The 15,918-nt window shown below is 43.2% G+C and overlaps 1 protein-coding gene across 4 annotated transcripts in view; it reads right to left on the bottom strand.

Annotated features, from left to right (window-relative positions):
* Positions 1–15,918, bottom strand: part of DENND11 (DENN domain containing 11) — a 53,190-nt gene that overhangs the window by 19,833 nt on the left and 17,439 nt on the right. For 3 of the 4 annotated variants that reach the window (XM_070464757.1, XM_070464709.1, XM_070464768.1), the window contains exons 2-3: positions 12,705–12,804; positions 11,375–11,533 (exon numbers count right to left, since the gene is read on the bottom strand). In XM_070464757.1, coding sequence (XP_070320858.1) covers positions 11,375–11,533; positions 12,705–12,799 — 254 coding nt within the window. In that variant the 5' untranslated portion in view covers positions 12,800–12,804. The remainder of the gene's footprint in view (positions 1–11,374; positions 11,534–12,704; positions 12,805–15,918) is intronic. The other variant, XM_070464724.1, reaches the window with a different exon arrangement.

Here is a 15,918-nt window from a genome sequence, read left to right as displayed (position 1 = left end):
AGATAGGCTCTGAAACTCCCCGACAGTGCTGTGGACACAAGCTCCTTCTCGTGGGAAACAGGAGGAATTAACAGACTATAACTAATGTCCATTGTTCTGGAGCAAAGGATGCTTCCCAGAGAATGGCTGTTGCTGATGAGAAGGGGAAACTTGGAAGACCACACATTCCCTGCTTAAAAGCTGCTCTTTGTTTAGAGAGCAAGTTTGTCTTCTTGCTTTGCTGTTGTGAAAGAATAAGAAGAAGCGTACTCTTCAACGTCTCAAATAACGGAAAACAACTATTGGAGGTCACAAAGGGCTTATGTTTGAACCAAGTAATAAAGAGCTCAGGACCTTTTCTCCCCCCACCCCATCCTGCACAGGTGGCAGAGACTTGGCTGTGGGTAATTCTGTCAACTGATCCCAAAGCCAAGAAAGCTACACTAAGGCCCTGGACCATTTGGTCAACAGAGAATCCAATCCTGCCTTCAGGTCAAGCACAGGAGGACCATGGGTACCATTTTGGCACTATGTTTGCTGAAAGTGTGACAGAGGCTGAATTTAAAATGAGGTCATAATCTAGTATGAGTGGTGTCTTTGTTTTTTACTTTTTGGCCACACTGCGCTGCATATGGGATCTTAGCACCCCAACTACCGATCAAACCTGTGCCCCCTTCAGTGAAAGTGTGGCATCTTAACTACTGGACCACCAGCAAAGTCCCAACTGGTATCTTTGTAAGAGGGGGAATTTGGACGCACAGACACACATGAGAACATTGTGTGCAAGTGAAGGATCGGAGTGATAAATCTACAAGCCAGGAACAGCCAAGATCATCAGAAGCCAGGAGAGGAGCAACCACCAGATTCTCTCTCAGAGCCCTGGGCAGAAACCAAGCCTGCTGACACCTGGATTTTAGACTTCCAGCCTCCAGAACTGTGAGACAATACATTTCTGTTGTTCTCAGTCACCACCTAGTTTGTGGTACTTTGTTACAGCAGCCTTAGGACACTAACAGAAGGAAAAATTGAAAAAAAAAAACACAAAAACTAAAACTTTTTTAGTCCATTTAAATGGCCTTAGAACTCTACAATTCCCATCATACTGCAATGAAAGAGAATCAAACTACAGTTTTTCTGAGCCAGGGGAGGCTCCCCTAATTACAGCTGGCCCTGGCACAATGACAACTGGAAGGCAATGCCCCCAGCCTGTCACTGCTGGCTTCGCCCAAACGCCGTCACGCAAGGCTCAGATTCCAGATCTGCACGGTCCAGCAGGTACGCTGCTGCCCCCACCCATCCCTGCTCCAGAGGGACCAACGGCTCCTGCTGCCAACGCTACAGCTGCCTCTTGTTCCCTGTGAGCACTCAGTGACAGTACTGAACTTACCAAAATCTGCTTTTCTTCCTGTAGATAGCAGTACCACTGCAATATTATTGTGAGGTGTAAATGGAGCTGAGTAGAAAAAGTGCCCAGGACAGTTTGTGATCTATTTCAGCTTCTTATAGAACAACTGGCAGGCTTCCCAGGTGGCACAATGGTAAAGAATCCGCCTGCCAATGCAGGAGACATGGGTTTGAAGATGGGTGGGAAGATGCCCTAGAGGAGGAAATGGCAACCCACTCCAATATTCTTGCCTAGAAAATCCCATGGACAGAGGACCCTGGCGGGCTACAGTCCATGGGGTTGCAAAGAGTCAGACACGGCTGAAGGGCGGAGCACAGCACACAGAACCCCAGGTTCCTTCCTCCCTAGCACATGGGCAGCATCTAGCCAGGCGCACAGGGAAGGCTTGGAAACAGTAGGGAAACAGGGGAAGATTCAGGGCAAGCCCTGGAAGAGACCTTCGGGCAAATTTACATTTTAAAAACAAACAACAACAAAAAATCACCAAGTATACCCCAAAAAACATGACTAAAATAAACTCCTCTCTGAGTGACAGCTTTCTACTTCGGTGGTTCCTACACTTTAACCTCTGCACAAGGAAGCAGCTCTGTGATGTAATAATAAATGACTCTGAGGGTGTGTGTGCTTATAATCACTTCTGGTTTTCTTTTATTGGGTTGCACAGCATGTCAGATCTAGTTCCCCGGCCAGGGATCAAACCCATGCCTCCTGCATTGGAAGTGTGGAATCTTAACCACCGGACCACCAGGAAAGTCCCTATAATCCTTTCTTTCACTCTTATAAATGTTTACAGTCTAGACAGTAAACCCATGAGGGCTAAGCTGTGTCCAGCTATTCTGAGAAGATGGCAGACTTCAGACAACCCTCAAGGATATGTCAAAGGGACAAAAGCTTTATTACTACAAAATAGCATGTAGACAATTAAGTTCAAGGGTATTTTTATTAGGACCTAATTTCCTTAAAAGGAACAGTGGGAAGCATTTTATTGTGTTTTTAATACTATTATCTTGGCTATATTTTCTAGGTTCATTGTTTGCGGATTTGCTTCTCAATTAATGGTCTTACCTGTTTGACTCCATTAAATTCTACACTTGAACCAAGAGTCTAAAGAAAAGCTCACTACGAAGTTAGAATCTCTTACACTAAAAGGTAGTTTCAGAATCCTGTCCTCTGACAGCCTAAGATACCACTGGCTGATGGAACAGAATGAAGCAAGGACATGGAGTATGGACACAGACATAAATATAAATTGGCAGTTCCCGGATACGTGTTATACAGCCGTTTTATGAAAGCCTCAAAATTTAAACACAATATAGATTTTGCAATGAGCAAGAATGATTATCAAACCGTAACACCAAGATAAACCAAAAAGTACTGAAACAAGCCTGAGAGTTTAGAAAATAAGCTGGGTTTCAAAGATGATTCAGGAGGGTGATACATACAAAGCAGAGATGAAGACGCACAGGCCAAGAAGCATCTCCGGGAACCGCCCACGAGCCATGACAACGTAAAACGAGAGGGTGACTGGCAGAGTGTGTGCTACTGATCTGAGTCACATCAAGGATTCTTCTCAAGAACCAGAGACACTGGGTTGCTGCTTAAGCCCACAGCCCCTTCACTAATATGACATAAGTGTCAGCCACACCGACACTCACTGCGACTAACCCTGCCTTCCCCCAGCGCACCGGGCCATCACGCGCCCACTGTAAGCATCAGGGATACCTCTGGACAGCAATGCCACTTCTTCACTTCTGACACTCATGACCAGTCTGAACCACTCTGTCTTCTGGCCTTGCAAGTACAGAAAAACAGGCATTCCCGTTTATCGCTGGTGCAGTACTGTCTTTCGGAAAGGTCACTTGAACTTTGTGTAAAACTGCATACCCTGGATGTACCCTCCAACCCAATGATTCCATTTCCAGGATCAAGGCCTAAGGATCTATATGTGGATACGAACAATGATTTATTTGTAAGGATATTCATGTTCATGGCGGTGAAAAATAAGAACCACCTAAAAGCTACAAAAAACAGTGAAACAGGGACTTCCCTGGTGGTCCAGGGGTTAAGACTTCATCTGCCAGTACAGAGGGTGTGGGCTCCATCCCTGGTCGGGGAACTCAGATCCCACATGACTCCCAAAAAAACCAAAACATAAAAGAGAGTATCGTAACAAATTCAATAAAGACTATAGAAATGGTCCACATCAAAAAAAAAAATCTTGAACATAAAACAGTGAAACAGTTAAATTGTGATACATCTATATATTGAAATGCTTGTGTGCTGTGTTCTGTCATTTCAGTCGTGTCCAGCTCTTTGGGACCCCATGGACTGTAGCCTGCCAGGCTCCTCTGTCCATGGGATTCTCCAGGCAAGAATATTGGAGTGGTTGCCATTTCCTTCTCCAGAGGATCTTCCCCAAATGCTTGGAAACCACCAGAATGATGATAAGGACTATTGTTCATGATACAGTAAAAGGTTAAATATCTTTCAGTTAGAAAATTTAGACACTGAGTGACCTCAATCTTCTTTTCTAAAAAATTAATGTGTATGGACATATTTACACATGGGAAAAAGACCAGGAGGATATAAATGTTAACAGCAGATAGGTCTGGTTGGTGGGATCATGTTCTTTTTTTTTTTTTTTTTTTCATGTTCATTTTTAACCCATTAGCCTTTGCCCATTTTTCAGTTTTCTGTAATAACTCTATGTTAGTTTTCTATTTAGTCTTTTTAAATTTTTCAATATGGAAAATTTCAAACATACACAAAAAGTAGAAAGAAGAGAATAATAGACCCCATTATCCATCACTTAGTTTCAACAACAGTCAATATTTGATCAATATGGTTGTTACAGCTATACTTTATCCTCCCCAATGCCCATCACTCTTTTTCCTGAAATGTTTTAAAGCAGATCCCTTATAACATTTTACCCATAAATACATCAGTATGCATCTCTTACTAATAAAATCTTTTAAAAAAATAATGTAACTACCATGCCATTATCTCACCCAACAAAATAATAATGCCTTTAACACAAACTAATACGCAGTCCACTTTCAAATTATATCAACTGTCCCCTAAATGTTATTTTATAGTTGGTAGTTCCTATCATGATCTAAACAAGATCAAAAATGTGGTTATGTGTTTAAGTCCCCTTTATAACATGCCCTCTTCATTTTTCTGACTAATCCTTTAAAATTATAAAACAGTTCTCCAATATATTCTGATTAATAAAAAAGAATCATAGAAAAGACTAATTAGTGAGATAGAGACGTCAAGAGTTGTGGATGAAATACTAACAAAAAAAGGTTAGGGTATCATACATAAAATATAAAACATAGATTCAGTATTTTAAAAAAATCAAGTTAGTTAATTTTTTTTTAAGTTAGTTAATTTTTATGGAAGTCATTGCTACAATCATGTATTACCCCTGGGTACACCTGGGCTTTTATCACTGTGTCCTTTCCTCATACACTGTCATGCAAGTCCTTCTCTCGTGTTACCTGAGCTCTCTTTAGTCACCAAGCTGGAAAACCTTACTAGTTATGATTCAAAATCTATAAGCCATAAAAAAGTATTGAGTTCAGTGAAGAAAAAAAGAAAATGAAGAAAAATCTGCACAACAAGCAAAAAGGAATGTTAAAAGACAAATGACAGTGGGCTTCCCTGCTGGCTCAGTGATAAAGAATCCGCCTGTCATTGCAGGAGACATGGGTTTGGTCCCTGATCTGGGAAGATCCCACATACCATGGACCAAAGCCCATGTGCCACAAATATGCAGCCCGTGCTCTGGAGTCCGGGAGCTGCAACTGCCGAAGCCACCCACCCTCCAGCCTGTTCTCTGCAACAAGAGAAGCCGCTGCAGTGAGAAGCCTGCGCACCCCAGCTAGACAGCAACCCCCACTCTCAGCAACTAGAGAAAAGCCCAGGCAGCAACAAAGACAGAACGCAGCCTAAATAAACAAATAATTTTTTAAGAGAGACAAATGACAAAGTGGAAAAATATTTTCCATTTATATCACAAAGAATAAATCTCCATACTACACAAAGAACTGTAAATTAATAAGAAAAGACCAATGACCAAAAAATAATGTAGCAAAGGCTAGGAATAGTTCATGGAAAAAGAAATGTAAATGGCTCAAGCACATATAAAGGTGCTTGTCCTCATTCCCAAGAAAAATGTAAATTTATAATGTGTTTTACAGGCTTCCCTGGTGGCTCAGATGGCAAAGAATCTGCCTGCAATGCAGGAGATGTGGGTTCAATCCCTGGTCTGGGAAGATACCCTAGAGAAGGGAATGGCAACCCACTCCAGTACTCTTGCCTAGGAAATCCCACGGACAGAGAGGAGCCTGGTGGGCTACAGTCCATGGGGTCACAAAAGAGTCAAACATGACTTAGAGAACAGCAACAACAACTGTGCTTTATGCATCAGAATGCCAAAAATCCAAAAGTTGTATTTTTGTGTGGGCAATGCTGTGAGCAAACAGTATTCTCCTACATTACTGCTGGGCATGTGAAATGGTATAATCTCTGTATAAAGAAATTTGAAAGTATCTATTAAAATTAGAAATACATATGCCCTTTGAATCACTAATTTCATTTCTAAAAACTCAATGTACACATATACTGCTCATGTGTGAAGTGATACTTGCTCATAGGTATCCAGGGCAGCAGCACCACAGCAAAAGACTGCGAACAACCAAATGTCTATCAGTAAGAAACCTGAGTGTCAAGAATTGATACTTCCGTACTGTGCTGTTGGAGAAGACTCTTGAGAGTCCCTTGGACTGCAAGGAGATCAAACCAGTCCATCCTAAAGAAAATCAGTCCTGAAGATTCATTGGAAGGACTGATGCTGAAGCTCCAGTACTTTAGCTACTTGATGGGAAGAACTGACTCATTGGAAAAGACCCTGATGCTGGAAAAGATTGAAGGCAGGTGGAGAAGGGGACGACAGAGGATGAGATGGTTGGATGGCATCACTGACTCAATGGACATGAGTTTGAGCAAGCTCTGGAAGTTGGTGATGGATAGGGAAGCCTGGCGTGCTGCAGTCCATGGGGTCACAAAAAGTTGGACACGACTTACTGACTGAACTGAACTGAAGAGACCTGATAAAGCAAGCAAGGTTCTTTGGTAATACAACTGTGAGAAACAGTGAAGAAGGTCTCTGTGTATGAATATGAAAAGATCTCCCAGATATGCGGTTGAATGAACAAGGCAAGGTGCAGATAACGTGTATAATACGCTACTTTTTGTATGAAAGGGGGAAAATAAGAACATACATTTGTATTTGTACATGTATAAACAAAGAGCTTAGGAAAGATGCAGCGATGACCAGGATTACTGGATGGATGTGGGAACTCAGTGAACACTTTGCTTTTTAATGCCAGTGGTTGATACTGCCACTCTCTTCTTCCCTTAGTAAGAGAACCTTTCAGATTTTAGCTGACCACATGACCAGCCAGTTAAAAATCCCATTTCCTAGACTGTCTTGCTGCGAGGTGGGGCTGGTAACTAAAACCTTGCCAGTGAAATGTGGGCAGAAGTTATGTGTTCAATTTCTAGGATTCCTGCAATGTTCCCGCTCTGGCAGCCTGGAACACAACCTGCTAATGGTGAATCAGTTTTTACCATGTGGGTGAGGACAATATTCTAGGAGATGGCAGGATAAAAAACAGAAAGGCTTGGGTCCCAAAATGACCCAGTGGAACAAAGCCTGCCACACCAGACCACTTTCCTCTCTCTGGAATTATCATGCCATAAAAGTTGTACTTCTGTCTCTGTATTTTGGGTCTCTTTTTTACAGCAACTTAGCCTGGACTCAGCTAAAATAGAAAATGATATTTAGATATGAGTTTCCATGATCAACAACAGTGCATTGGCTTAGCAGCTGGCAAGGAAAATGGTAAGCAAATAAACATTGCAGACTGACAAGCTGGTAATCCTTGTTATTACTGCAGCAAAAAAACTTCACTAGAGTGTCAATAACTTGTAAGACAAGCCATGTGTCATCTGAACTTGTGCCTTTAGGGCAAACAGTGAGAAACAGGGTACTGATGGCTCCTCGATGTTTTTAATGAGCTAGTACAAGAGTTAAGATGAAAATAAGCAAGAACTGGTCAGTGTGCAAGCAGAAATAAATATAGCATAAGGGTGTACATTCTGAGTTCCACAATATGAATTAGTTGAGACTCAAAACATTTGGGACCCAATGGGGCTGGAAAAACCAATTGCTCTGGACCCAAAAAGCAGGAGGCCAAGATTTTCTCTCAAAGCCTCCAAGAAATTCTCCAGTTAAGTATTCTCCGCCAGACATGAGTGTCAGTTCATTTATAAAGATCAGATTTAGGCTACAGTCTCAAGACAGTTGCCATCAAAATGAGGCAAAGATGCGTTGGCCACGAGCAAAGAGCAGTAACTACTCCACAGTGCACTGACTTTAAAGCTTAGACCCAGAAGAGATGTTTGGCAGTGGGTATTTTGACCTGGAACTGACTGGAAGCAAACAGCCCAGAAGCCTGCTGAGTTTCTGAGGGGTCTGGACTGCCGCACGCTTGGCCTTGTGTAAGCCTGGGACTTTTCTGGTCCCTTAAAGAAACCACAAGACTTCTAGACCTACACCCGCAGGAAACATGTTCTTAAGCTATGCAGCTTTCTCCAAAGTTCTCCAAAGCTCAATTTAAAAGCAGTTACAGTGGGAAACAGATAAAGAATCCCTTAGAAGGCAAAGTGGGGAGCCATGGAGGAAAATGGACAAGGGGATTCTAGTGAGCAGAAACAAAGTGTAGCCAGAAGCTCCTGCTCTGTGACTACAGGACGTCTTTGCCATCCCTGCTGGGCAGAATTCCATTACTGTTATGATCTAATGACCGCTCGTATTTCTCATTCTTTTTCAAACAGGAGTTTGTATTACGGCTCCTGCTCTATCTTCTATGTTGCATTTGGGAGGTGGGGAGTGGAGGATGTGACTGTTCTTTCACAGCTTTTCAGAGTAAGAGGAACCATGTCCTGATTGCCTCATATCACACAGAAACCTTAGATTTTAGACTGCCAGCATTAACTGGATGAGACTCTGATGTCTCAGGATGGAAGGAATGTGCTCTGTATGTGGGAAGAGGAATGCACACAGATACCTGGGTTGCCAGGGGGGCAAACTGAAGCAGAGGCTGCTAAAATTTCCCCTAAGACCACTCTTCTTCCTATACAGAAGAGGAGCCCCCCGTGTTAACTGGTCACAAGGCCCCCCAGTCAGAGACGACCCTCCCCGGTGCCCTTTGCTGTCAGCTGTGTCTTTGTGATTGAAGACTTGACCGTGGGTTATGAGAAGTTATGTATGGAACTTCTGGCTTTTCCCTCCTACCTGTGGGCTGCAATGCAGATCCAGTGGTGGTGAGCGGCTCTGAACAGGTGAGAAGGGCATCTGAGAACGCGAAAATCTCTCCTAGGAGAGCAGTGTGGGCCCTGGATGATTGTGGGAACAGTAGGCTGCCCACACTGATCACCTGCCTACTTCTAGACCTTTTCATGGAGAAGAATCTTCTGTCTTATCTGAACCAGTGTATTTCAGGGCCTCTGTTACCACCATTTAGCCAGGACTCTAACTAACATAATACCTCCTTATAATTTTGGGCTTTTGAACCAGGAGAATGTATTGCCTCCTTGGGAAATTAATTTTTCAAAAGGAGTAATAATTTTTTTAAAGTGTCAAGATCCCAATAAAAATGTTCTTTTCCTCAGTATTACTTCTGAGACACAAAACTCAGGAAATATTTCAAATACAGAAAAGTATATATCACAGCTCCAAAATGTAAAGGAGCAGTTAAAAAAAATTAGAAACATGCCAACTGCTCAACCACAGGGAATAAGGGATGGATTAATGGGACAGCTCTAACACTCGACCGCTATTAAAATAATCAGCAGGGATTTCCCTGGTGGCCCAGTCATTATGAATCCGCCTGCCAATGCAGGGGACACGGGTTCGATCCCTGCTCCAGGAAGATCCCATATGCCGTGGAGCAACTAAGCCCGTGGACCACGACTACAGAGCCTGCGCTCTAGAGCCTGCGAGCCACAGCCTCTGAGCCCACATGCCACAACGACTGAAGCCCTCACACCCGAGCCCGTGCTCCTCGACAAGAGAAGCCACTACAGTGAGAAGCCGCGGACCCCAACCAGAGAGTAGCCCCTGCTCGCCGCAACTAGAGACAGCCCACGCGCAGCAAAGGAGACCCAGTGCAGCCGAAGATGAATACATAATTTTTTTAAGCCATCAAAATGAAAAATATGCAGGACAATGGCAAGAAAACCTGAGCATAACTGGTGTTCCTGAAGAAGAAGGAAAGATGCAGAGAAAAGTTGAGTATTTCATGGTAGAAGAAAAGGTTCCTGAAATTAAGTCATGTCTCTGGATCAAAAAGGAAGAACTATTCCAGAAAAAAAAAAAGTTCAGAAACATCACAGATAAAGCATCTATAGGGACCTAGACAACAGAGGCTTTTCTGAAACAACCAGTATCAGAAGACAGCAGAACAATATTTACAGCATCCTGAGAAAAAAGAAAAGATGTAAGAATCTTATACCCAAGCCAAGAGTAAAGGGGAAAGACCAACAGCATTAAGCATGCAAGATTTCAGAGGAGGCAGCACCCACGATCCTTTTATGACAAAAAAAAAGTGCTTGATGACAAAATCCAACCAAGAAATGTATCAGGAGCTCAGTAAGTCAGTTAAGCCAGGGATGTGGTTGTAAACATATAAATGAGACTTAAGAATCATGGGAATTATGATTACAGAACTAAATGTAATAAACCTCACAATATATAAAGTTAAGAAAAAAATTAGGGGAGGAGTTCTGGGGAAAAGTATAACATAACTGACTGTCTACACCTAAAACACAACCTAAAAACACCAATGACACCTACACAAAGATTTGTATACTTTATTGTATATATGCCATTTCTCAATAAGAATAATACTGTATCTTCATGTTTTTCAGAGTATTTTGTCTTTAACTTGGGAGGAATATTCCAAGAAATAATACATCTTACTGTGAAAAAAACACTCAAAGTTTGACAATTTCTTCAGTTTCACTTACTCTTTTCCTCTGATATATACAAATACATTAAACCAATTCTACTTTTGGAAAACTATGTTTTTTAGAATGACATTCACTGAATATTGACAATGGATATTTCATCTTACTAAGTGCTAAGATTTGGGAGAATTTTAAAAGTTCATTTGTACTTTTAACTAATTTTTAAATAATAAACAGCTTCCCCACAAACTACATTTCATATTCTTTCAAAGATGCTGATCAAGAAAGACAGTTATATGAAAAAATTAAAATAATGACATATTTTAAAAGGATGGGATGTTAAAAGTATGTACAGTGTATGGTGCCAAGTATATAAATAATTTTTTAAAGCACACACACACATGCATACCAGAAAAGAGGCAAATGTGCTAAAATTTTGACAGTGCTTCAGGGATTAGTGATAGATTTCTTCCTCAAAAATCTGAAATAAAAGTAGGTTACCCACATAATGGGGAAAAATATGAAATAGTAAGTTTTGCAGCTTATGTTAAAAATTCCCTTCCTATTAATTCCCTCCCATGATAACGATTACTCCAAATAATAAATGATGAGGTCTTAAAAGAGTTGAGGGTGGGAGCTGGAAGGGAGGTCTAATTGTGGTTGAGGGGAAGTAAAGATCACTGTACACGTCAACAAATTGATTAAACAAAACTGATGATAGTGTTAAAATAAACTGAAAGCAAAATCGACCCCAGCTTTCACTCGAGAGTGAAGGATCAGTACGCAGGACGCAGGCTGAAACACAAAGACCACCGCCGGAGGCATGAAACTTGGCCATGGAAGTTCCCGGACAGGCACCTACTGCGCTGATTGATGCACGACCTTTAACCCCGAGGGCTCATCACCATCACCCGCCGGCCCCCGCCGCCTCCCGGCCCGTGGCCCACGCACCGAACTTGGTTCTCCAGGAAGTGCATGTGCCGGTACAGCAGGGTGTAGGATGGAGACAGGATGCCCACGGACTTCATCCGCGCGCCACGCTCCAGCTCGCTTTCCACCGGCATGTTGGCGAAGCAGGCCAGGCCGAAGAAGGGTCCCTTCCGGAAATAGCTAAAAGAAACCCAATATGTAGTATAACTCAAAATCAGGAATTTTGGTCTTTTCCCTTGACAGGTGTGCTAAAGTCACTTCAGTGTCCAACTCTTTGCGACTCCATGGACTGTAGCCCACCAGGCTCCTCTGTCCATGGGGATTCTCCAGGCAAGGATACTGGAGTGGGTTGCATGCCCTCCTCCGGGGGATCTTCGCCACCCAGGGATGGAACCTACATCTCTTATGTCTCCTGCATTGGCAGGCAGGTTCTTTACCACCAGGAGCATCTGGAAATCCCTTGAGAGGCATCCCAAATAGAAGATGTAACTGTGTCCAGGGCTCTACATGAGAAAGTTCAGCCTGAGAAAAACCTTTTTTAAAATCTCGAGGGTGGGGGTGGATCTCAGGGGGACAGTGAGCCCAAGCCATTCAGCCGTACAGATGGGACAATCAAGGCTCAAAAAAACCCTGGAACTCACTAAGGGTTGTCCCGCTGGAGCCAGGACTTGCTCTCCGCAAAGCCTGCTGTTCAGCTGCCCTTGACCCCAGATCAACTGCCTGTGACCATGACCCTTCTTTCCTGCATAACAGCTGACTTGATGTGTGACCTCTGTTTTATTAGCATAAACTGTGTTGATTCTCTCCTCGCTTCCGGAGTCTCTGATGTTTTTAATAGAACATTTGACCAGAGCTGTCACTCGTTTTCCTTCCCCTTTCTCACACTTGTGCCTGTCACGGTTTCAGCCCAATGAGAAGATGAAAGCTACTCCGTCACCCTTATGTTCCAGTTGTTCCTCAAAAGAATCTTAATCACACAGGACTACAAATTGGCCTTGCTTAAAGCTGAAATTTCAAGTTTTAGCACATACATGTCTTGAGTTAACCCAAATGGAACCAAAACCTCAAGCGAGATCATTAAAGCCAAACCTCAAGCGAGAATCAATCATCTCTTAGAAAAGGCAAGAACCTCTATGGTAGGAGTTCTTAACGTTGTTGGGTCATGATAACCTAACGAAAGCTTGGGAGCTTCTTATTACAAAACTGATATAAAAACACAAAACGGTACATATATTTTCAGGGCACTTATACACACTTCCTAAAGATGCCCTGATGACAGCTCTTATTCTCTGGGGAAAGCAGAGAAGGAGAGGAAACAGTGCAGAGGAGACTGGCAATCAGCACTACTTACATGAAATCAGACTGAATTTTATGGGATCCACTAGCCATAGACTTGAACTCCACGCCTTCAAGGTCAATATCTTGGGGTAAGCACCATTCCACCATGTTTCCTGCAGGAAAGGGAAGATACAAGTTTAAAACAGACAAAAATCATTCAAAGGGCTTAGTGCAGGGCCGAGTGCATGTGGCTTCCAAGTAAATGAACTGCTGACTCAGCCACCAAAATGCAGCCTCATCCCTCCACCGGCCACAGGCTGGCAGAGTGCCTGAGTCATCCTGCGGGCCGGGAGATGGGCACTGAAGACACCTCTGATCTCTGCCTTTGAATGAACACAGTTCTTCCTAGCGAGGCTGCTGGCTTTGCTTCTGCCATTCTGCCATCTCCTGATCTCCTTTGTTTTGTAGCCTCACTTCTAGGTACATGTTTTGACCCTCTACCTCCATTTCCTGGTCTCATACTCTCCTTAACCCCTCAAGATCCTGCTTCCATCTTGCTTTTCTATAGCCACTAATGATTTTGACAAACCTCCAAACTCTTTTTTAAATTTTTTTTAAAATTTACTTATTTGGCCGCGCCAGGTTTTAGGTGCAGCATGCAGGATCTTTAGTTACAGCATAAGGGATCTAGTTGCCCAGCCGGGGGTAAAACCTGAGCCCCCCCTGCACTGGGAGTGCAGAGTCTTATCTGCTGAGCCACCGGGAAGTCCCCCAAACTCTTTTCAATTCAAATTGTCATTGGTTTCACTGTGGCATTTGATAATTCCTCAAAAGTCTCTCCCATTTTTCCCTTGACTCCCATGATGGAACACTCTCTTGGTTCTTTTCCTTCTTCTCTGGCCAGTGGAGCCCTGCTGCCTTCCCTAGCTCTCCTCCCTCCTCAAATGAGGCTCTTCTCCAAGGTCCAGACACCGGTGCTTTGCTTCCAGAATTCAAGGGCTCATTCGCTTATCCCTAATTACTGAGTTTCTGCTGAGCCAGACATTAGAGCTGGAAGTCAAATAAGACATAGTCCCTGAACTCAAACAGATTAGCTTCCAGGGCTAGATAAAGAGATAAACAAGGAGACTGGTGATTACAGTTCTGGAGGTTATGTTAAATTCCATGACAGAGTATAATACAGGATTTTAGAATATAGCAATGACAAGCTTCCATCAGATTGAGAGAATCAGAGAATTTCATAAGACCAGTGTTTCCTAGAGGCTTGGGAGGACACGACAGCATATGCCCTGCTGTTTTCTAGCATATTCAAAGTTTTTCCAAATAAAAATATTAAGATACTTGTAAAGATTTCATTTTAGAACAAACTGCTCATCAACATGGCAAACCCTAATTTCCCAGGCAACAGAAATACCATTAATAATCCCAGACAACAATGCTTTTCAGATAACTGTTTGGGGCATCAGAGGTCCGACTGTATACAACCCAGGCTCTGAACGGGGTGGACATCACAGGGACTCAGCCTATTCTATATTCACAGCCTATGGCCCTTTCAAGTAGTTTGTTTTCAAGAGAGGAATCATAAATCCCAATGATGAGCTAAAACAAAAAGCATGGAAAAAGGAGTTATGATTTAATACAACAGAAAGGCTAGACCAATGTTATTTGTCAGGGTTAAAGACAAGAAAAAGCATGCTGCATGCTGAACCAGGGTAAGCATGGGGAGAAAGGTAAGGTTTCCAGCACCAAGGTCCCCCGACATGCCTGTCTTTCCTCTTAGCATCCATGTCTCCTGTCTCTTAAGTCCAGTGGCGTCCACCCTGTGTTGTACCTCCGGAAACCCAGGAAACTTACAAACGTGCTGCGACCCACTCCAAATCTACACGATCTACTCCAGATCTATGATCTGTGCCACGTGGCTGCATCTGCTGATAAGCCTCCTGTGTACAAGGTCCCAACTCTTTTTTAAAATAATATTTATTTATTTGGCTGCACCAGGTCTTAGTTGCAGCATACAGGATCTTCTATCTTTGATGTGGCATGCAGGCTCTCTAGTTGCAGCATGTGGGATCTAGTTCTCCAACCAGGAATCGAACCTGGGCCCCCTGCATTGGGAGCACAGTCTTGGCCATTGGACCACCAGGGAAGTCCCCAGGGTCCTAACCGTTCATGATGGCAACAGATGTCCAGCCGAAGAGAGGGACAGCCTGCACTGACCCTCTAGGAGACCCTGTCCTCTCATATCTGCTTCTTCTAGTATCTGCTGCCTTGTTCTGCGTCCCTATGCCACTCCATACAAGGGTTCAAATTGCTCTAACTTAATTCCCTTCCTCTAATCCAGCAGGTCCATGAGCACTCAATGACTTGTTAAAACATTAATGCATCTAAACATTGCCCTGAAGGATAAGTTTAGAAAAGTGCACAGATCAGAACTATGTAGCACAGTGAGTTTTTCCAACGTGAACATACCTGGGTGAGCAGAACCCAGACCAAGAAGCAGGACATTATCAGCACAGCAGAAACCCATCTGAGCCGCTAGCCCTCTCTCAAGGCTAACTATTAACTGACTTCTAACACCACAAATGAGCTTTGCTGTTTTTGAAATTTACATAAATGCAATCATCATTTGTATTCATGTCTTTTTTTTGCTCCATATTTTTTGCAAGATTCATCCATGGGGATGCATATAGCAATATTTTGTTAATTTATTATTTCCATCCTATGCTAGTGACACAACTTACGTATCTACTTAACTGTTGATGCACACTTAGCTTATTTCTTATTTGAAGCCATTATAAACAGCACTGCTGTAAACAATTCCATACTTGTCATCTGGTGACTGCACATGCAGTAGCTTTGTAACGCATGACCCGGCTGGGCTAGTACACATTTCTCAGAATTCCCTTCTTTGTACGTTTGCAGTTGAGACGGGGAAGGGGAAGTGAAGCCATATGATGTTTGTGTGGGAAGGTCAGTGAGGGAGCTTCAGGTAAGCTGACACCTGGTGCTTATCGTGCAGGCTCATCACACTCTGGTGGGGCTGGGGCACCAGGTCTGCTGCTGATGCATCTCCCTCCCCTGGACCCTCTTTCGGCTTCTGACTCACACCCCAGGTACATGCTTAGTTCCACAGTGAAGGGCATCAGCGTCATCGGGTCAGGACACCGCGTCATTAGAACTGGAGGCAATGACAGACTGGCCGTTCCCACCCACTCTCATGAGTTGCAGCTTATTCTCCTTTTCCAGTTTCTTCTGCTTTACTTAAGAGACCTCCAGCTCCGCAATCA

Source organism: Odocoileus virginianus, chromosome 1 (assembly GCF_023699985.2).
Source record: "Odocoileus virginianus isolate 20LAN1187 ecotype Illinois chromosome 1, Ovbor_1.2, whole genome shotgun sequence".
Lineage (NCBI taxonomy): Eukaryota > Metazoa > Chordata > Mammalia > Artiodactyla > Cervidae > Odocoileus > Odocoileus virginianus.
This window is presented reverse-complemented; position numbering and strand designations above follow the sequence as displayed.